Source organism: Antedon bifida, chromosome 9 (genome assembly GCF_963402885.1).
Source record: "Antedon bifida chromosome 9, ecAntBifi1.1, whole genome shotgun sequence".
In the NCBI taxonomy this organism is placed as follows: Eukaryota; Metazoa; Echinodermata; class Crinoidea; order Comatulida; family Antedonidae; genus Antedon; species Antedon bifida.
In genome coordinates this window covers 20,964,426-20,986,019 of record NC_136234.1, presented here as the reverse complement: position 1 = coordinate 20,986,019, position 21,594 = coordinate 20,964,426, and the positions used below count along the sequence as shown (strand labels likewise).

General features: G+C 33.9%; 3 protein-coding genes across 3 annotated transcripts; 1 reads left to right on the top strand and 2 right to left on the bottom strand.

Moving 5' to 3' along the window:
• Positions 1-1,791: 1,791 nt before the first annotated feature.
• On the top strand, positions 1,792-3,108 carry LOC144853002 (choline/ethanolamine transporter flvcr2a-like). The gene has a single exon (XM_078711056.1). It carries the CDS (start codon positions 1,792-1,794, stop codon positions 3,106-3,108), a length of 1,317 nt encoding a protein of 438 aa, XP_078567182.1.
• A 317-nt stretch (positions 3,109-3,425) lies between these two features.
• On the bottom strand, positions 3,426-10,917 carry LOC144851571 (thymus-specific serine protease-like). The gene is made up of 11 exons (XM_078709095.1): positions 10,902-10,917; positions 10,473-10,533; positions 9,690-9,944; positions 9,246-9,375; positions 8,634-8,757; positions 8,325-8,450; positions 7,653-7,919; positions 6,646-6,784; positions 5,934-6,116; positions 4,953-5,098; positions 3,426-4,542 (listed from the first exon to the last, which is right to left on the bottom strand). Exons 2-11 carry the CDS (start codon positions 10,531-10,533, stop codon positions 4,474-4,476), a joined length of 1,500 nt encoding a protein of 499 aa, XP_078565221.1. The 5' UTR covers positions 10,902-10,917; the 3' UTR covers positions 3,426-4,473.
• A 4,228-nt stretch (positions 10,918-15,145) lies between these two features.
• On the bottom strand, positions 15,146-21,459 carry LOC144851958 (axin interactor, dorsalization-associated protein B-like). The gene is made up of 11 exons (XM_078709631.1): positions 21,425-21,459; positions 20,717-20,848; positions 20,081-20,144; positions 19,769-19,822; positions 19,234-19,288; positions 19,070-19,136; positions 18,480-18,625; positions 17,852-17,974; positions 17,476-17,598; positions 16,881-16,998; positions 15,146-16,605 (listed from the first exon to the last, which is right to left on the bottom strand). Exons 2-11 carry the CDS (start codon positions 20,821-20,823, stop codon positions 16,509-16,511), a joined length of 954 nt encoding a protein of 317 aa, XP_078565757.1. The 5' UTR covers positions 20,824-20,848; positions 21,425-21,459; the 3' UTR covers positions 15,146-16,508.
• Positions 21,460-21,594: the final 135 nt, after the last annotated feature.

Below are 21,594 nucleotides of genomic sequence, written 5' to 3'. Positions count from 1 at the left end.
CGTGCGTACGTACGTACATTTTGGAAAAGTTTGTTCTTATTAGTAGCTTCTTACTAGTAGCTATATCAACTTTCGTATGCACTTTAAACGTCCAGATATGTTGTCTTCAGAATATTATTATGGTTTAGGCTTGGTTACACGAAATTAATAAACCAATCAAAAAAGCAAGTAATATTTTAGTTTGTAACTTACCTTAATTTATTGGTTTATTCTAGTTATTCTAATACAACAAACTAATACACTCTTTATTTCTTGATTACTGTGTAGGCCTACATTTAAAATACTTCCTTCTCAATCTAACGAAGGAGCCCTTTCAATACAGTAAATTCAATTTGTCTTGGTTTAGTTGAAACCTGTGACGTGTTTCAATGTTCTCAGAATAGCACAATCAATTCTTTAATACTAATTATTCAACCAGGAACACTGTTTTTCAGCACATGTACTTCCCTATCAGTATGAAAGAACATGGTATTGGAGGTCATCGCATAAAAAGAAAATGACGTCAACATTCTACTCATTTGCATAATAGCGTAGGTAGGTTCAGTCAACAGTTGAGCAACTTCATTTTTAATTCGCTTCGGCGGGAAATGTGTAGAATGCAACGCATTTGTCCACTGTCGCGCACACATACGCCGCTTGTTCAAAAGTTAATAACCATACAATAGGCCATTATTAGACAAAATGTGTCATTAGACTCTATATAATATGTATTTTCTAAACAATTTGACACTAAATACTAATTTCATATGTACACTATTTTCTTTTATGTAATGTAAAGTTCAAAGGTCAATATTGCAAAAACATGCCATTAGACTAAAAATGTGTAGTTTCTGAACAGCGTAAGCCATATTTTTGTCTCTCCGATTAGTGGTTACTAAGATACGATACATTAAGGTCAAATGTCAATAATGTTAAAGCTCAGGTACAGGCATGAATTTTAAATTTAATATTTGGTTAATTGTACATAATCAAATATTTGTAACAGAAATCAAGACGAAAAAACATGAATTTCCCTTAATATGGTCAAATACAAAATTTGGCAAAATTCTTCCATAAAAACCAGGAAGACTTTTTTTCAGTAGTTAGGTAGTTAACCTAATGTAATAACATGTCTGGTGACTCCCTGGAAGGTGAAAAAAGATGGTGGATATACGGTGGATAATTTTTGCTATAGCAAGAAAATAAAAATCTGAAGTTGAATAAAAATACCAGAAATGTAATATTCAAGTTATATTACCTATATTTAGTCATCTGATAACATTTTTTACCACACCGTTTATTTTTCATAGCTTTTTAAAATGCCTCTCTATTTACAAAATTTGTGTACAAAAGAATAGAGATTTTACTGTGTAATTTTCAACAAGCTCTTGTAACAAAAATAAAATCCCAAAAATTATGAAACATAGGGGTAAACTATAGATTGATAATTATTGGAATGTATAATCAAGAGAAATTTTTTGCCCATACCTGGCCTTTAAAATCCGCCAATGTGAACTATATTTTAACAATTAAAAAAACAATCTTAATTTGATAATAAGCAAACAAGTGTTTGGAAGACGCCGTAACACTTTCAGTGGAGAGTTCATTATAGGCCTATAGGGCATACCTCGGCTTAGTAGTCCTGCTATTACCATTCTAAAAGATTTTTTCGACCAATAAAAATTGATTCAATGAGCGTTGTCAAGCGTGAATAACAGTCAATCCATTATCAATATAGCAGAATTAGATACACTACTTCAATAATACAAAAGATTCAACAGCAAATTTGCGAGTTTGTAAATTACAACGAATATGGAAGAAATTAAAACTGAAAAACAGCTTTTAATCGACTCAAAATGTCGCCTGTATACAAGACGATGGGCAATGTTAGTGATATTTATGTGTCTACAATTATCAGATGGAATGATGTGGATGCAGTACGCGGCAATATCAGGTGAAGTTGAGAAGTACTTTGACGCTCCTTCAGCCATAATTGATACGCTCGGTGCAATTTATTTCATTACGTATGTATTCTTTATATTTCCTGCTCTATATATAGTAGAGAAAACAGATATCAAAACAATCACCATAATAGGAGGCGGCTTACATATGGCTGGATCATGGATTCGTTACATTGGAATACTTCAACATTCAGTTTCCTTAAGCATACTGGGTCAGGCCTTTTGTGGAGTTGCGCAGACGTGTTGTTTTGGGATTTCTACGCATTTTGCTGGCGCTTGGTTTGGATCTAATGAAGTTTCTTTTGCGAGTGGGCTTGGGTTTACCGCATTCCATTTCGGAACAGCAGTAGCTTTCATCTTACCGAATCAGTTACTAAATTTAGAAAATCAAACCGAAATAAAGCTAAATTATTATTTTCTTGGAACAGCGATTTTCATATCTATAATTTTCCTAATCATCTGTTTCTTCTTTGAAGCAAAACCGCCATCACCCCCAAGTTATCAGAAAAATAACTCAACTATTGGAAAACAAGATTCATTTTGGAAATCTCTGAAAGTAATACTGATGAACTTAAACTTTGTTTTACTTCTTTTGGCATGTGGAATTTGTATAGGATTATCTGCCGTTATCATGGTTAAGATAAACTATATTATTTTATCTGTATGTCCAGAAAAGGGTTACATAATTGGTACTGTTGTTTTGGTGACCATGATTCCAGTTGTTTTTGGTTCAGTATTTGCCGGTTGGGTGCTAGACAAAACTAAACAGTTTTTATTGACCACACGCGTAACTGTCCTGTTAACATTTCTGACATTGGGATGTTTTGTGTTATCTATAAAATATGAACAAATCTGGTTCGCTTGTGTTAGTTTTGGTTTGTATTTCAACTTTTCCCGCGCCCTTCTTACAGTTGGCGCTGAAACTGCAGCAGAGCAGACGTATCCCGAGTCGGAGTCATTGTCTGCGTCGCTAATAATTCTATGTATTGACATTACGGGATTTGTTGCAGTTTATGTATATGATGCCCTTGATAAGCTTCACGGGGTCGACGTCGCTAATTTTATGATATTAATTGTGTGTGCAGTCGCTGCCTTTCTAACCATTCTCATTAAACGGGACGATAGGAGACATCAAGCTGATGAAGAACTTTACCTTTGTGAAGAATAAAATATACCATTTTATAACATCGCTATTCGTTCAACAAAAGTTGTATATTATTTTAAATTATAATCGACTCTTTCATGGTTCGTTCGTAGTCCTTGACCACAGGAGAAAGGAAAACAATAAATAGATTTACCATTGTGACTATAGCCATGGTGCGACGGACTTATAACTATTGTAGGCTGTACTATCGTTCATAGAAAGCACCCTAAAGTCAATTCTGATTCATTATTTCTTTTCAAATTGAAAAAACCCAGTGTGCACTGCTTAAATATAGGACAAAATAACAATAATTGTTTGAAGGTTTCCAGGGCGAAATCAAATGCTGATAACAATTTGTAAACTTTATTTCAACAAAATAGTCATACAATTGCTATTGTGGTTTTTCACAATCGATAAAAGCTTATCTACATTTTTATTTGTATTCAAACAGTAACTCATGTTTCAACCGCTAAATACAGTTAATTCATCCATGACTATTGGACAATCCTGACTGAAGCTATAAAAGCATTCCTTAGTTCACCTATCATTAAGCCTATAAAGGGTACAATTATTACCAGTTCGATGGTTTAAATTTGATTGAGCTGTGATCATGAACTGAAAATATAAGATGGCATCCAGAAAATACAAGAAATCAATTAATAAATAAACGGTGACATTAAAAAAATATATAGGAGTGAGAATCGTGTGCTTGAAATGGTTAAAATCCAACTGAATAGCGGCTGTTGTGTGATTCAATGAAAGCCTTATACCATAAAAGCGTAAAATCGTAAAATGTGTGCATATTAAGAAGGGACTGCTGTTTAAAATCTCGGCTGGAGCGGCTATTGCACATTCTAAAAAAAATTTTAGTATATCACTAGTTGGGTAGTCGAGTGGTTAGGACACTTGACTGTCACACAGAGATACCTGGGTTCAATTCACCTTCCAGTCTATTCAGCCATGACATTTGATTTAATTTATTTTCAACATAATTATAGGCATAACACTATATTTCTGTTAGATTAAAACCATTTGAGATTCAGCATGTACTTGTAGTACTTAAATAAAGTATACACAATAATAATTTAATGCAATATGTGTCTAAGGTAAAAACATTGTGCAAGTATTTTTTCAAGAACATTTTAAAATAGCGTAAATATGCATATTCTGAACATATTTAGACCACCAATATAAAGTCTCTATAATTTGTAGTTATGTAGATATCATGCAATAGGATTGTGTCAATATATATAATACAGTTTGACACCAAAAGCAACGATCTTTTGTATAATGTCACATTTTGGACTTTTGAAGTTCATCCTATACTGTAGAGATACATCTATTTAAACTACAAAACATTTAACTTATATGTCAGATTATTTAACGTATTCATTTGAAAGTAAGACGCTGCTGACCACTGCTGCTGATAAGCCAATTTGACACTTGTTTCTTGATTTCCTGCAAATCAAAAGTCCTTATAAAATTAATGTTACATACATGTTATCGTGACTAGGATCAGCAAAGTTGATTCCTATTTAGAAACTAGTTTAGCGTTTGGAAAACATAACGTGTTGATCGTAGCGTAGCCAGGAAAGTTCGTAGGGGTTCGAAGAAAACCTCTCTCCTGAATTGCCCTTTTCAAATGATGCCAGCAGGAAAGTTCTAATAAACAGGCTTAACTCATGAAATTTATTTTCAGACCTAAACATCTTTTCTTCAGTTGTTTCTTAGGAAAAAAGAACCCTGGCTAAGGGCTATAATAGTTTATTGACGAATTTCGGTTCCTCCAGGCCCGTACGATTAGTTGTAAAAGGAAGTGAGGTTTGATCGTTACACTACATTTTATTTGACTTTAGTTTAATACATACCAGTTTTGCTTGAGCAAGCTGAATTGTGTCGTCCGGAGATGTTGCCTCCATATCAGCGCAGTGAGATGAACCCTGAATGTACAATGCAGTCTCGGAGTCACTAATATTCTTCAGAACACTCAGTGAGTGCCATGGATCAATAGAACCTAAGCAAAGGTATAATTGTGATGGCACTAGTTACAATCCGTTATGCATGATTAATCGAATGACGTAATGCATAAATGGCATAAATATGGAAAAACTGGTGCTCGTGTTCATTGCGGGTACATGGTATCAGTGTACGTTATATGCTATTGTAAGTAAGTAAGTTGTGTTGTAAATGAAGTATGAATGAATTTAGCTGATTGTGGTTAACTTTTTACTTGTCAGAAATTTGTTAACCGACATCATAAATAACAACATCTATCTAAAGTGTAATGCAATGTTGATGTCGCCTACATTTTCAATATTCATGCTATTTCTTTTTGTATGTATAGGCTTATGGATTTTTATTTTAATATAAAGACAGGTGTTACATTAGTACACTGAACCCAATATTTCCAAAAATAATTTGTTTCGCGGAATTTTGATATAACTACATCAACATGTAAATGTGGAAGTAGATATTTAAAAAAAAAACAATTTATAAGGAGAAATTTAAAAAAATAGGTCTATACACTGTTGCCTCTGCATAATAATAATAAATGTTCTAGCCTATTTCCAAAATAGAAATATATGGCACCAACAAACATTTTGTTGGTAATGACTTCAAAATACAGTATATTGAAAAGAATCGTTGAAAGAAAAGATTTAAGCCATGAAATAAATCCTAATTAACCCAATGAAATAACAAAAATGCAACCTATGCTGAGGAACCAGCCATCACCGCTCTGTTCGCCTACAATTTAAGGTGCTTAGACCAACCTGCTCTTAACTTACAAGCATGCAAGAATATAAATTAAATAAAATTAAACATCATTTTTTTTTAAACCAAACTAGTACCATTGACAAAGAGTATTCTAGTTCCCTTCGGAGTATCAGATCCATAGTACTGGTTTGTGAAGTTGACTCGTGCGTTGATCTCATCTGCTGTAATACCAAATACATCATTGCATATGTCTAAATATAGACCAATACCCAAATACGTAGAAAACGGGCACTGTGTATTTACATCACATGTCTGGACTGAAAAACAAAAATATATAATATATATGAATATGTGTATTCTCAGAGATGTGCTTATCTTATCTTTTAAAATCATTTTCAGTATATCACCGGGCGGTTTAGAATATTTGTTCTGTGCCTATGTTAAAGTAATAGACCAGGTATCTAGATAGGTTTAGAGGATTTAACTCTTATAGTCATTACTTATTTAAGACACCTCTAGGGAATGCCTTTTTCTCTCTTTTGTGGCGTAAACTGTTATTCATATTAATATCATAGTCATTTCATCATAAAATCTTCATATAATTTACATTATTATCACATTTCTGTTATTATTACAATCAACTTCATCAGTGGTTATAACATTTAAACATGTGTAAATTCACTTCATATATTCCATTACCTACTTTTTTCCATTCATTACTTAGGAGATACTTTCTTGTGGAAAGGGAAATATATGTTTAAACCAACACCTATTTAACTTATTATGTGTAGTGTGTATCATAATTATTTAAATTACTGTAATTAATATAGAAATATTGATACTTACAAAAGCCAAACTGAGTACATGTTTGGTAAGTCCATGGTCGAATACCAACTAACTCCTGCGCCACTGTTTTGTTTAGCTCTTGCAACATTTGTTCGTATGAGCTTTCTAAGCATTTTTCATCCAACGATCCAAGAAATACCTACAATAGAACAATATCATAAACTCGAGTCAAACGCCGAGTGGTTAAGGCAAGAGCCAATATCGGCAAGGGTTCGAGGCCGACTCGCTCCTAGTTCTGGTGGTGGAACAAGTCTTCTCGGATAAAGACTATAAACCAGTATAACAAGTTTCCCCGTGTACACATTGAAGAATCCAGTTCCGCATTCGAGAGGTTACCCCGCTGAACTGGTTCACAAATAGGCATTGTATGAGAAATCACCACCTATCTGATATAAGTACAGTGATCGATTTATTCTTCGAAATCCTAGGTGCCAAGGCAAAATACAATGTATTATGGATGCTTAGTATTCATTCCCTTTAACACATTATACATTTATACCGAATGCACAATGTTCCTACAATGGTCTAATTCCAAATTCCAATTTTGGTAGCGTTTGTATATATATGATATCAAAATCTCATATTTAGTGTGATTGGTTGTGAAATGACATTCAAAGAAGAAACAGTTCTTCTTCATCTTCGTCGTCGTCGCTGCTGTCGTCATCATAATCATGTCCATGAATGCATGTAAATTCAAAGAAAATACGTCTAGTCTATCTCCTTCTTTTGAAAGAAGAAATTATTATTATTATAGTCAATAATGTTTTGTATTATGGACATGACTTGCATTGAATAACTTCTTTTTGCATGTGGAAAGTACGTTATCTTTTGAGTTTTAAAAATCCACAATGGTCACTTTATTTGACAGTATAAACTTTCCAAATCAATATGAAAAAAAAGTTTGATTTCCATTTCCAAATCTACTTTTATTAGTAAAATAAAATACTTACTTATAAAAACACAATGGAACGTTTCTCTATTTTTGTCTACATTGTCGTAAAACTCACTTGATTTAAGTGCACCAACTTATCGTAAGGGCTTCCCTCAGCCTCAGCAATCGTTTTACAGATGTATTCGACAGAATTATTAGTTCCATAGTCATTATACTGTACAGCACCTGATATATTATCTTCCAAATTGCTCAGAAATGTTGCGTAATCATTTTCAGACTTTAATGGGCTGCAAAGCTTAAAATCTTTCTGAAGTCGATCCAGTGATTTGTTTTTAAGTAACTGCCCAACTTCTTCAAACCCTGATGAAATATTTCCTGTACACTATACAGATAATAAATATGTGTAGTTTATCGCAAATTGCGTGAGCGATGCATGATGGGAAGGGTTTGGGAGCAATATCGCCAACACCAGTATATAAAGTTTGTATTATACGGTGGTGCTTGCTATTTCCGATAAACCTTATTGATGAGATATCAATCGTCACGGATTTACCACCACCATCGAAGAAAAACGAACACCGGTGCTTTTATGCGTATAAACGCACAATCAACCACACGTTGGTCAATCTTCCCCAAAGTCATCGAATAAGATTGAGATCATGTATAGCAACGGTTGTATATGTGACGTATATAACAGTCGCCACGACAAGTCAAGTTACCATCGTCAAAGTTCGTCGTCTCATGAAGAAAAAAGTATATCTAGTAAGTATGTTAAAATAATTCTTACTTTCTGTGAACCACCAACCGTCTTGTCTGATAAACTTGCTCTCACCACGTTGTTGTATCCCTCAAAATTGGTGATAGCTCGTACCGGAGCAGACGACGCTACAGCAGCATGTACTAAATGTGGGTACTGCGAAAGAAACAATATTAGAAGTACTAGATGTAGCCTAGGTACTGCGAAAAAAAAAAGAATCTTTGTTTGCAAACCTGTTACAGTAATGTAAACGATTTTTCTCAATAAGGGCAGACAAAGTGTGTAATTGGCCGTTGCAATCACTAAAACTACATAAGTCAGATGAGAGATTATATTTACTTTAATTCTAAACCAGGCAGATAGATCCCCAGCATATGACCCACCAAAACATATCCAAGTGGTATTAGAATCAACACCATATTCTTCTGAGATAACTTGATGAAGATTGGCAAGATCCGCTAAACTAAGTAATTGAAAACGGAAGAAAAATGAAAAACGATTTATTAGAAAGAGTAACATTATAGTTGTCGTTTATAAATTAAGAGATATCACGTGTTTTCATTTAATCCGATCGGAGCATATGACGATACCATATCAGCCTTCTTTTCATTACATCCTCACTCCACTCAATACCTCCTGTTATTTTATACAAATCTTATTTTTTTCTTCGGCTACCTTATCCTTTTCTTTAGGAATTTTCGATTCCATGCAGTTGTGATACTATTATTGTCCACAGTTCACTATTATACAAAAAGATGTATGCGTTGAAGACTCACAATTTCAGGATTTTTTATATATTTTTTCATTTCAAGTGAACGGCGTAAAAAGTATAACATGAAAAGAAATCTTGTAGCATCACTTTATAAAACAAAACTTAAAGGCTTATTTCACGATGCTCATTCTGCTTTACCCGTGGCTACCATTTAAAGCCAAAAGTAGTGTTACACATACGCCTGTTGACTGGAGAGATACTTGAGATTACTTAGTTCCATACTGTCACCATTCAGGCTGTCTCCGTAGTAGCGATGTTCAGCGCCCACAATTAGTGCACCATGGGTCTTAGCAATTTCATTAATTAGCCCTATAAAAGTGAGAAAAAATGTTGTTAAAATGCCGCCAATATAAGTTCCCAATTTTTTCAAAACGATGAAAATATCTCTGACAATCATAATACAGCGATTAAATAATATGGAATAAATACAGAGGAATTGAAATTTAGTGATTGAATCAGAGAATGAATGCAGATGGCTGCGCGCGAACTCAGTCACAAACGCAATTTGTATCTTTGTATTTAACAAGGCCAACAGCCATAAGTCGCGTGCTAAAACGCATAGTGATACCAGACCGACCGACATAGTAAACTATAGAGTCGCGTCCAAGCGACTAAAAACGTACCATATCTAAGATAATAGCCTGACAGCAAGCCCTCTCCGCCAATGAAAAGAAATACTGGTCCATCAGGTTTCTTCCAGTAATCATTAATGACCATGTATCTTTGTTTCAATGACCCTTTAACTAAAGGGTCAAAATGATCAAGTGGTTGACTGATATATTGTTCTTCAATTTCAATCATTTGTCCAAAGAGGTTATCAGACTTGTTCTTGTAAACAGTCTTCATATATTTCTTGTAACGGAAATTGAATAATGAACCTGGAATAGAAAAAAAAATGAATAACCATACAGATTTTGACGAAAATATACCGTGCCTACCTTATCTATATTATTTTCATGCTGTTAATTAAACTGATTTTTGTTAAACAAAATGATTTTCACATTTGTAGAATTTCTTTTGCACATTTATCGTCAAAACGTTTGTTTTATATTTAACGGCGTGGTGTTTGCCCATTGTGGATTATGAATGTTTTTGCATATTTGAAGGGTACCATCCATGTTTGCAAAAAAAATGTGGTTGTTGCATATTTGAGGGCAAACTGTTTGCACAAATGTGACCTTTCTGCACATTTCACGGCTCAATGCGGCTCTTATGTAGTTTTTAAACAAACTGCAATAAGCAATGAAGAGAATCTATGAGTTTCTATTTACTGGATACCACTATTGAATAGTCTAGACCTACTTCTACAAACCAGTTGGCCTGTCCCTGCCTATTATACATTTTTTTTTTCAAACTGAGAATTTTAAATATTTAGAGGCCTGCAGATGTGTGGCCTAAATAAATACCTTCAATTATAGTCGCAGTCAACATTGCGAAAACAAACACCAAATGAAAGAAATGTCCCATCTGAAATAACAAATTCGTTACAATCGGTCAATGTTATTGATTTAAATGAAGATTTATTCTCACCGTGTTGTCCATCTCATCAATCAGTGAAGGATACGAGTTTACAAAATACACAGAACATTCTGTACCGACATAATGCGTTGGCATGGCACAACAGACAGTGGCTATTATGCGAGCTCAAACAATAGGGTGATTTTGTGTTGATAAATCAAAAATATACCTATACGTCAGTTAATATTTTCTTATAAAAATGTTGGGCCTAGTAACATATCGCGTGTCATGACACTTTCATGAAACTATACGACGGACAGGACAGTCTTCAAACGTACTCGAATTTCCCTCGCAATAATAAAGCAAAGATAACTCACGTGGTGTCCTAGTTTAGTAAACAATGCTTAAGGCTAACAAGAAGAATTATAAGCCCAGACTCAGTTTTATTATCGACGTAAGCTATGGTATGTCATCTACATCATGGTGTAAATAAATGCCACCAAATATCTAAGGGTTGTGACAGGCTACAGTTAGGTCTACACATTGTTTTTAAGGCGTCAAATAAAAAAAAATAACGGAAATGACAAGTGCCATACTAGCTTACTATGCAAATACTTAATCCATTGTAGCTGTGCGGCGGAGTAGGCCATGGAGTAACTTGTTAATTCACTCAACTATTTTAATCTTAAAATGTAGCAATATACTTATGGATGCATACATTTATACTTGCACTAAGTTATCATTTCTTACCTTTTGTTATTCCGGTGGACCAGTGTGATTGAAATACAGAGAGTTGCTTTAATAGTCCTAAAGTCCACTCTCAATTGTGTACTCACATGATCGGATACTAACAATACAATTACCATTTGCATAACATAATTACGAAACCAGAGACAGTATGGTGTGTGTATAGTTCCTTATTCATTTAACCTTTCAGTTCTGTTTGTCTGCAGTCTAGTTTGTTATTTCACTTTGTTTACTATTTTCAGTATCGATATTTCTGCCACTTTTCTGTTTTCTTCTTCCTTTTATTTAAAATATTCAGATTATTTCTTGTTATACAACTACAGACCGGCCTGGGTGACATCATTTTTATTATTCAAATGCCATAAAACATATTATTTTGTTGGGCTTATTATAAAATTGAGATATACAGTAATTGGAAATCTAGTAATCTGTGACTCTAAATCGAGATGACGCGCGGTTTTATAACGTGTAATACACGAACTCAACATACGCACATACAGTACAATATGGTTCAATCAGTTTTATATTGTTAATGTATTTGATATAGTGTATGTTTTTTCATTCTCCGTCCAAGAGGACTTTTGAAAAATTCTGTCCTATCTTTTAACACTAGCAGGTCTGAAAAGTATACTAAAAAGTGGTCCAGAATTGGAACCATGGTCCCAAATGGTCCCAACAAACACACGCTACCGATTACATATACATCATTGGCGGAGGTAAATCAGTATTGGTAAATCATTTGTTAGGTGAGCGACTTGAGTAGCGCTCAAACAACTATAATTAGGCCTAATACCTTCGACAGAATGATGATGATAATAATAATAATGATAATAATAATAATAATAATATATACGAATTTGTAAAGCGCCAATTCCAGCAACAATTAGTGATCAAAGGCGCTGTGGACAACATTCTTCTCCCCTAAGGGTCAAATCGTGTCATCAACTACGACGTCATTACGTCTGTCCACAATAGTGTGTATGTATGAACTAGTAGGGTAACCACCTACTCGTCTCGAAAGATGTACTAGGTTCTTTAAAGTGCACATGAGCCAGATGTACACAGATGCGTACGTATTTTCACCGCGTATGACTAACAATACCATCTTCCCCATTACACCTGCTCAAACTCATTTGCATAACAACGCAGGGTATACCAAACTGTTTGAAATAGCTGCAAGGTCTAAAGTATTTTGAAATATGATATATAAGAGTCTTCACTACCCCACCATGTTGGGGGCTGAGCAAGGACAATTTTGAAGAAAATGGACATTGTATGAAACCCATGGGTTTTGGTTAACTTTAACTGTTTATTTTGTCTCATTTTAATAAGTGAAAACATTAATTGTTTTTTTCCTGGTAAAAGTGAAAAACCACCACAAAATGGTCTATTCAAAGTTTCATTTAATCATCTTTATTTTTTATAATTATTTTGAGGCACAATACACCACTTAATTATATCATTCTATCTAAATACTATGCAATAGTGTAGCACATTATCATTTACTCTTTGTTAAAAAAATGTGCACACTCATTTGCATAACAAACGCACGGCATACCAAACTACGATGAGATATAAATTCTCTTCTAAACACGTAACGAAGAGAATTAATTCCTTTGTTTTAACAATAAATTAAATTGAGGGCGCTAAACATAAAATTTAAAACATCAAAGCAGTTAGCGAGAACCAAAAAAAAAGATGGTAAATGTGCTCTCCCTGCCTCAGCACTAAGGCCCTGCCACAGCCTTTTGGGGTCGTTCCCACCACATCACCAGATGCATTGATGTTGTCGCCTCATGGTGTGTGGTGGAAAGGGGGACGTATGATCTGTGAACCCCAAACACAGTGGCCGCATGCCTTTAACTCTATTCCACCGACCAGCGTGGGAATCGAACCCACGACATACGTGTTGTTAACACGACGCTCAGGCGACTGAGCTAACTGATCATTTTGGTTTTAGCAAGCTTAATAGGATATTAATGACGTAATGATGAATTACGTAATACACGTATAAATAGACTATTATCAGCTGATCCGTCATGTCCTTTGTGGCTTAACGGGTAATGCTCAGTTTTGAGTGCTATCAGCTGGGGTTCGAACTTCATCGGATTTTTTTTTATGAATTGTTTTTTTTTTTTTTTTGAAAGAGGGTTGAAAATGTCAGGGCTCGGCAAGTGGACCTTAAATCATAAAGAAAGGTGTATGGCATTCATTTTTCCATTAAATAGACACCATAAAACCCCAAAAAGAGCCCATGGGTTCCTCATTTTTTAGTACGCTTGGGTACGGTGGCTTCTTTTCAACGGATAAGCTTCTCTTTCCACATGGGGTTTATTTCGAAATTTATACTTTTGTAAACTAAAGGAGAGGAGCTTCTATATTCCCGCCCGGAAAATTGTATCTTTACATGATTTGAATTTTTAATAAAGATTAACAAAATAAAAACTTAATTTTTGGCGTGTTCACCGCGTATGACTAACAATACCATCTTCCCCATTACACCTGCTCAAACTCATTTGCATAACAACGCAGGGTATACCAAACTGTTTGAAATAGCTGCAAGGTCTGAAGTATTTTGAAATATGATATATAAGAGTCTTCACTACCCCACCATGATTGGGGCTGAGCAAGGACAATTTAAAAAAAAATGGCCATTGTCTGAAACACATGGGTTTTAGTTAACTTCAACTGTTTATTTTGTCTTATTTTAATAAGTGAAAACAATAATTGTTTTTTTCTTGGTAAAAGTGAAAAACCACCACAAAATGGTCTATTCAAAGTTTCATTTAATCATCTTTATTTTTCATAATTATTTTGAGGCACAATACACCACTTAATTATATCAGGCGACTGAGCTAACTGATCATTTTGGTTTTGTCAAGGTTAATAGGATATTAATAACGTAATGATGAATTACGTAATACACGTATAAATAGACTATTATCAGCTGTTCCGTCATGTCCTTTGTGGCTTAACGGGTAATGCCTAGTTTTGAGTGCTATCAGCTGGGGTTCGAACTTCTACGGATTTTTTTTTATGAATTGTTTTTTTTTTTAGGGTTGAAAATGTCAGGGCTCGGCAAGTGGACCTTAAATCATAAACAAAGGTGTATGGCATTCATTTTCCATTAAATAGACACCATAAAACCCCAAAAAGAGCCCATGTGTTCCTCATTTTTTAGTACGGTGGTTTCTTTTCAACGGATAAGCTTCTCTTTCCACAGGTGGTTTATTTCGAGATTTATACTTTTGTAAATTAAAGATGTATTGTTCCTTGAAACACAAAAATTGAAGGTCAAAATATTCTAAATTTAAATTGGTCATATCAAAGTAATATTAAAGTTATTCACTTTAAGTCGAAAATTCGAGCCAAAAACAACAAGTTTACGTAATTAACAGGTAAATTAATTTGATTACATTTCGTCTGAAAAATCGTCACGAGCGAAAGTAAACAAAGATTTCAAACCACTAGTATGCATTATGCATGATGCTAATTAGGATTGTTTACAACTCGTCACGGTTGAGAAGGTGTTCTCACACAGATCGTGAGGAAGTTTTATGATTATGCATACAGAGTAGCCAAACAAGCGCGTTGCATGATGAGATATGTTTTGATCGAAACTTTAACTGGAAGTCAAAGTTATTTTTTGAACAAAAAAATACTGTAAATTAGTTAAATGATTTTTTTTGACTAATTTTTGGTGAAAGTTAGTAACTAATATGATAATTCAAAATGACCCCCTTTTTTCGCCATCTTTTATTTATATTTTTTTGGAATTAGTCAAAGGGACAATACATCTTTAAAGGAGGGGAGCTTATATTCCCGCCCGGAAAATTGTATCTTTACATGATTTGAATTTTTAATAAAGGACTAACAATACCATCTTCCCCATTGTGTTGTGTCGCTAGTGGGAACCACGCTTTAGAGTTATAGACAAACCGAACGGAACCGAAGTTGATTTAAAAACTTGGTTTTTATGAAAATGAATATAACTGTACATTATTATACTACAGAATTATACTAATATTTTAATACGCAACACATTACATGTATACCTACTACAAAAAATTACATTGAAATGCGGCTATAAACAAGCTAAATAATGAATGAAATAAATATTAAGATTTGTAACGTCACTAATATAATATCAATTTTCTTGAAAATCAACAGGTATGGTCTGTAGGTACTGTTATACATATCGGTGCTTCTTTCCGAAATTACTTTTGCAAACCAGAGAGGGAGCTTTTAAAAATCTACTTAATGAATCATAACAATTATGATGACAAAACGTATTGTTATAATAATGGTGTTGGAAAATTATATTTTGTAGGTATTTTAGTCTTTTAAATAGAATAACAATCATACCAAGGCAATCTAACCACAGGATGATGAACTACGGATATCAAAGGGTTTATCTTTGGCTGCGACATAATCAGTTCCACGCCCCTTAACATACAGTGCGCACCGTGAAGAATAATATGTACATAGTACAGTATTGTTGGTGTTTGTCGCAGTTATACATAAGGACTGTTAAAAGCTATCTTGGCAAGGCGAGCTCAGTGTCCTGTTGTTAGATTGCCAAACTACAGTATAGATTGCTTCTAAACAACAAAGTCAATTTTGATCGAATAGTACATTTCTACACTAAATACATAAAAAATTAATAAAAAGACAAAAATATATACAGAATGGAATGTACAGTTTTAAAATGCATTAATAACTACAAAGATTTAATCAACTTTGAATACTGTTAAATACCAGTGAACGATCTACGCCCATTGTAAAAAGTAGCCATGTACACGACGGATTAATATACCAAGTTATTGTTACTATTAATTAGCCCATATGATAATGCATTATTTAATAAATACAGTACTAATTCATTAGTCTATCTCAAGAAATTGTAGTTTAGTATCAAGTTGGCAGCTGTGAGTCTTGCATGTACAGGAATTGAGACATCTGTCTTGTTTCGATTTGAAGTTCATTTCCAGCAATGACAGTATTATGACAAAATAAAAGTTTGCCTTCGTTACCTCTGCAGGTTTCATTGTCTGTTTCAAGAATACTGTTGATTCAAGGCATCTACAGTAACAAACTAATTTGACAAAAATGTGTGTCCAAATATGGTAGTGATATGCCAAAATATCGTAGTGTTATGACGTCATACCATATATGGGCATATCATATTATATTGTCACAAAAAGTTTGATAGTGTAGATTTAAGGCTTAATGGTTCATCAATCGGTGTGTAACGTTAGGAATAGATGAAGATATAATGGCTTGTTTGTCAAAAGGTTTAATTTCTTTCTTTTGTAATCTGTTGGTTTTTTGTATCTGAAAAGAAATATAGAGTATTCAGCAAATATATCACATGCCAACTACAGGATGCTTTCCAAAATGCTTTCTAGTTTCATACAAGGCTAAGATAGAAGTGAACAGTTCCAAGATTTGGACCCTGGGATTGCTAAGCAAGCAAGTCAATCACCAAGCCACAGTGCCACAACTTTTGTGAGACGATAGTTTAAAATTATGTACAAGAATATTAAAAAAAAGGAACAAAACACAATAACACTCGTTTAGTTGAAATGGGGTACATGAATTTAACTTACAATTCCACTACCATTGGTCCCTCCTTAATCTCATCCATCTCAAGAAAAGCAAAACATTTTGTACTTGTAATGCGCTTCTTGGGCTTGTAATGTTTAAATTCAAAGAATATTGCTGAGCCTGCAAAATAAAATAAAATGTAAATGTTATTAGCTTATTCAAATTTCTGCCAATAGAAAACAGATAGGCAAATAAAGAAGTACCAAACACATATGCTAGTTGTCACTACAAAAACTTAACTGCAAACATTATCAAGATTGAAAACAATTTTTAAACAAATAATTAAGTTTAATCTTAAAAGAACCTACTCTTAATAATAAATTTTAAGAAAGCAAAGTGAAAATTTGTGCAACCAATCAGAGCTCAGGAAATGATTTTTTACACAATCATGAGCAGTCATGCAAATCAAATATAACACGATCAAAACATGGAGGTATTTATACCTCCATGATCAAAATGAAAGATGCAGCTACTGGCAGTGGCAAGTAATTAAATGGTTGTGCTTATTTTTTCTTTCTAGAAATGTTGGATTTGCATAAATAATTTCACCTAGCATAAAACAGGCATAGTTGCTGCCACCAAGATTGCCAACAATACCTTTTGGTAGTTTTTCTATATATTTTTGAATTTCCACATCAACTCCAAATAATACGTAAGGATCCTCTTTTTTGATTGATGTTGGAGTAGATTGGACGGCAGTCACAGCTACACCACTGACATCTACAGTATGGAAGAGATAATGATTAAAAACTGTATCAAAATTTTGTGTACTTGCGAAACATTTTATTCATTATTGTAAGATTTTTTATAAAAAAAGTCTTTAAACATAACAAGTTAAAAAATAAAAAATAAAATACAAAAAAGAGAATAAACAAAATCAGTAATTTTTGTTTCAAAGAAAGATATATATAAAATAAAATTTAATTCAATGATATATGATTAAAATGAAGAAATGATTAAATAAATAAATTACCTTTAACTGAAATGACAATAAAAGGATCTATGTAAACTAAAGCATCTTTTAAACCAATTTTATCAATTGCCACTGTCAGCCTTGTTGTACCTGCTTCAGGAGGAATCATCCGTAGCAAAGATCCTGTGTAAGAAAATCAAAATGAGAAAAGATATCATCAATTCACATGTCATCAGTCATTAGTTCCTTTCATCCATTGGGAAATATCGTAGAGTCTCTCTTGAGGCAACAAAATAATTCCAACAATACGATGTGTTACCCCAAAGAAGTGATAACGACTGTAATAAACCAAAACACCAGGGCAGGCCACTGACCCATCCTCCCACCACCATGATTTTTCTAAAAGATGCACCAGGTGCACACAAGCCAGATCTGTACACTGGATCTCTAGTTATTACTTTACTTGTACTACAACAACTATGGTCGTGTAGAGCCTTGAACCTGTGCCGATATTATGGCTGTAGATTGCAGTACCCTGTCTTAACCGCTCGGTCACTGACTTGACATTCACATGTAAATTGGGCAAGTTTGATATGCGGGTTGCATTATGTCCTGTATGTTTTATACATGGCTAGACCAGTGTGAACTATTACACTATGATAACCCACTAGATGTTGCGCATTGTTACCTTTAAGCGTGCCTTCAACGCCAGTTTTTGAAATTGAAGATTTGTGATGATGTTCATCCTCGTCGTCATCTTCATCTTCAAAATCGTCATCTTCATTTTCACTGCCATCCAACTCGAGATCAAATCCTTTTTTCACTTTTGGTGGTCTGCAATGACAAGGTAACGACTATGATTATTAAAAGAGAATCAATCTTATGCTATAATACTTACTTAGTATTTTGGCTGCACATATATTGAATAATGTCTGCAAGCAATAGCATTGATGGAAACAATATACAGTATTAATGATGGTGGCAGAGGTGTTATCAAGATTTTGTGCTAATTAAGTGCTAAACTTAATTTTAAAATGTATGGAGCCCTGGGCCGAGTGTACTCTCTCCAAAACTCCACTATTACCCTAGATTTATCTATAGGTGGTATGATATTAGTGGTGTTATTATTATTATGATCATTGATAATAACAGTGTAATTTAATGACGAGAGGAGCAATTGTAAAGGACTTTTCGATTTGTGTGAATATGTGCGAAGTTCAAGTCCACATGGGTTGTAGTCGACTGGTACACATTATTATTATTATTACAGTACTATACCTTGTAGTAGATGCAGGTACATGGATTGGAAATTCCTTTTGATTGCTTGACATAATATCTGCAAGAGCTATAAACAAAAACAACAGTATAAACTATTATATTCTTATTTGTGGCTAAGAAAAAAAGAAAAGATTTAAAACCGTTTAAATATAGAAAATACATACTTTTTTGAACTTTTTTCATATCCTCCAGTGATATTCCATTAGAACTGTTTGGATTCTTGAAGAAGAAAAAGAAATTATTCCTCATACCAGAAAAAAAAAGTAAATTTTGTAATTTAAACTAATCTTAACTATTTTTTGTTTGTTTCAAATACATTTCTTTTTAAAAAATGTTGTACGCATTCAACAATGAGCAACTCGCCAATTACAGGATGGATAAACTATTTTTATAATTTACAGTAACATACTTATAACCATGTCTCATCACAGGCTTAGGGAGTGGAGTTGAAAGAGTCATAAATTACAACCCTAGTACTTGGTCAGGACTGAACCCGGGAACTAGATCAGCATTGACCCTGGAACTTGGAGTTGGAAGGCAATTATGTTACAGCTCCACTTCCTTAGTTAGGAACCTCTGATGTAAATGCCTTTTAGGGGATTTAGAGGGCTATTTATGAAACTATGCAAATGTGGCTTTTATTTGGTTTTGTTTGTGCCTGTTCTTCCTGTATGGTATCAAAATAAATCAAATTCTTACATTAATAGCTTCCTTACGTAATTTCAAACTTCCAGATATTTTGAGTAAAGTTTTCTGTGGAACGAAAAAAAAGAGAGAATATACAGAATTAGAGAGTTTTTAACAAGAGTTTATGAAACTTAGTGAATTCTGAGATTACATTTACTACAACTGATTTATTCATATACAATTACTCCATATACAAAGCACATTGATAAAGATAAGTATTTGTAAAGTTATATAGACCTACTGATTATTAACAGTGGGTGTGCTTTGATCTAAACCAAAGTAATATACACACAATCAATTAACATGGTGTACAGTTCCACTAACCTTTTGCTTTTCTGAAAAGATTATAGAATCTGGAGATGCTTCTTTGAGTAATTGTTTTGAAAGCCTAAAAGAGTAAAGGAAATTATTAAATAATAAACAAAGTGTGTTAAACATTTCAAAAGAGAAACACAAAATATGGTGTTCTCTAGGCCTATGCTTCATTAAACTCTAGGCCTATATTTTCTGGCTATTACTCTAGTGCCTCACAGAAATAATGAAGCAGCACTTAGTATAGTTTCAAATTTTAGTAAAATAAGTAATTGTGTTTTGATTTAATTATGGACCTATAATGATATAATCATGTTAAATTTGTTTTCGGACACTACTTGGGGCAATCTCTAATAATTCTGTCTCATCTTTATTAATGTCAAATGTGTTAAAATAAATTGTTAAATGTTGTGTTCTTGCTTTTGTGTTATTATTCTTGTTACCATACCAACAGCCTGCCCATATCACCCAGCTTGGTTCCCACTAGGACGCAATGCAAGGATGTAACACAACGCAAAGTGATATGACCAATCTCAAGCGATGGATTAATAGAACAGTCCCGTGTGATTGGTCAACTCGCTTGTGTTGCATCCTAGCTAGTGTGAACCAAGCTTAACAATGGAAATATACAGATAAGATGATACCAACATGTCATATTCATCCACAGCCTCTACTACCTGTCCCCAACTATCAAAATCCGTTCCTTTTGTAAAAGATGCATTCCAATTTGATATTAATTTACTAATATCAGACATTGTGTTTTTATCTTGAATTCAGTGGCTGAAAAAAAACCAAAAAATTATACTAATTATACTAGGCTAATGCATGGATAAATATAATAATACTATAGTATTATGCACGTACCCAGAAACAGGCCCTAGCCAGGCCCTAAATAGGTAGGCCTGTATAGTAGACTCTAATCTAGGCCTATCTGTCTAGCCTAGAATAGAAGGCCCTACCTAGCCTAGGCTTATATATAATGCCTAGTCTAGTTAGGCTATTAACTATTATTGTATGCATGACGTTAGCCCAGCCAGGCCTAGCTAGTAGGGCCTAGTTTAAGGCCTAGTAATTACTACTACTAGGCCTAGAGTAGGCTAGGCCTGGCCCTAGGCTAGTGTAGTAGTAGGCTAGCCTCCTACCTAGCTAGAGTAGGCTCTCTCTTCTCTAGAGGCTAGGCTAGCTATCATTAGTATCACATAGACTAGGCCTAGGGCCTAGGCCTAGTAGAAAAACCTGATCATTATACTTTGCCATTATTTCCTAAAAGAACAGATATTTCGCATAACTTGCTTATCATAAGCAAACTATGTAAATTGTAAACAAACCTAACAAAAAAAGGATGAAATCTCATACCGGAAGTTGTTTGTATCCAGGGTATTTAATATATGTTCGTTTATAATTATTTACTCACCTCAAAACCATATAGCCTATCACAAACAGCCGTAGAAGTGTTATATAAACAAGCATCGCATACATCAAGTTCACGTAATTGTCAATAAACAGCTACAACAAGTCTAGACTAA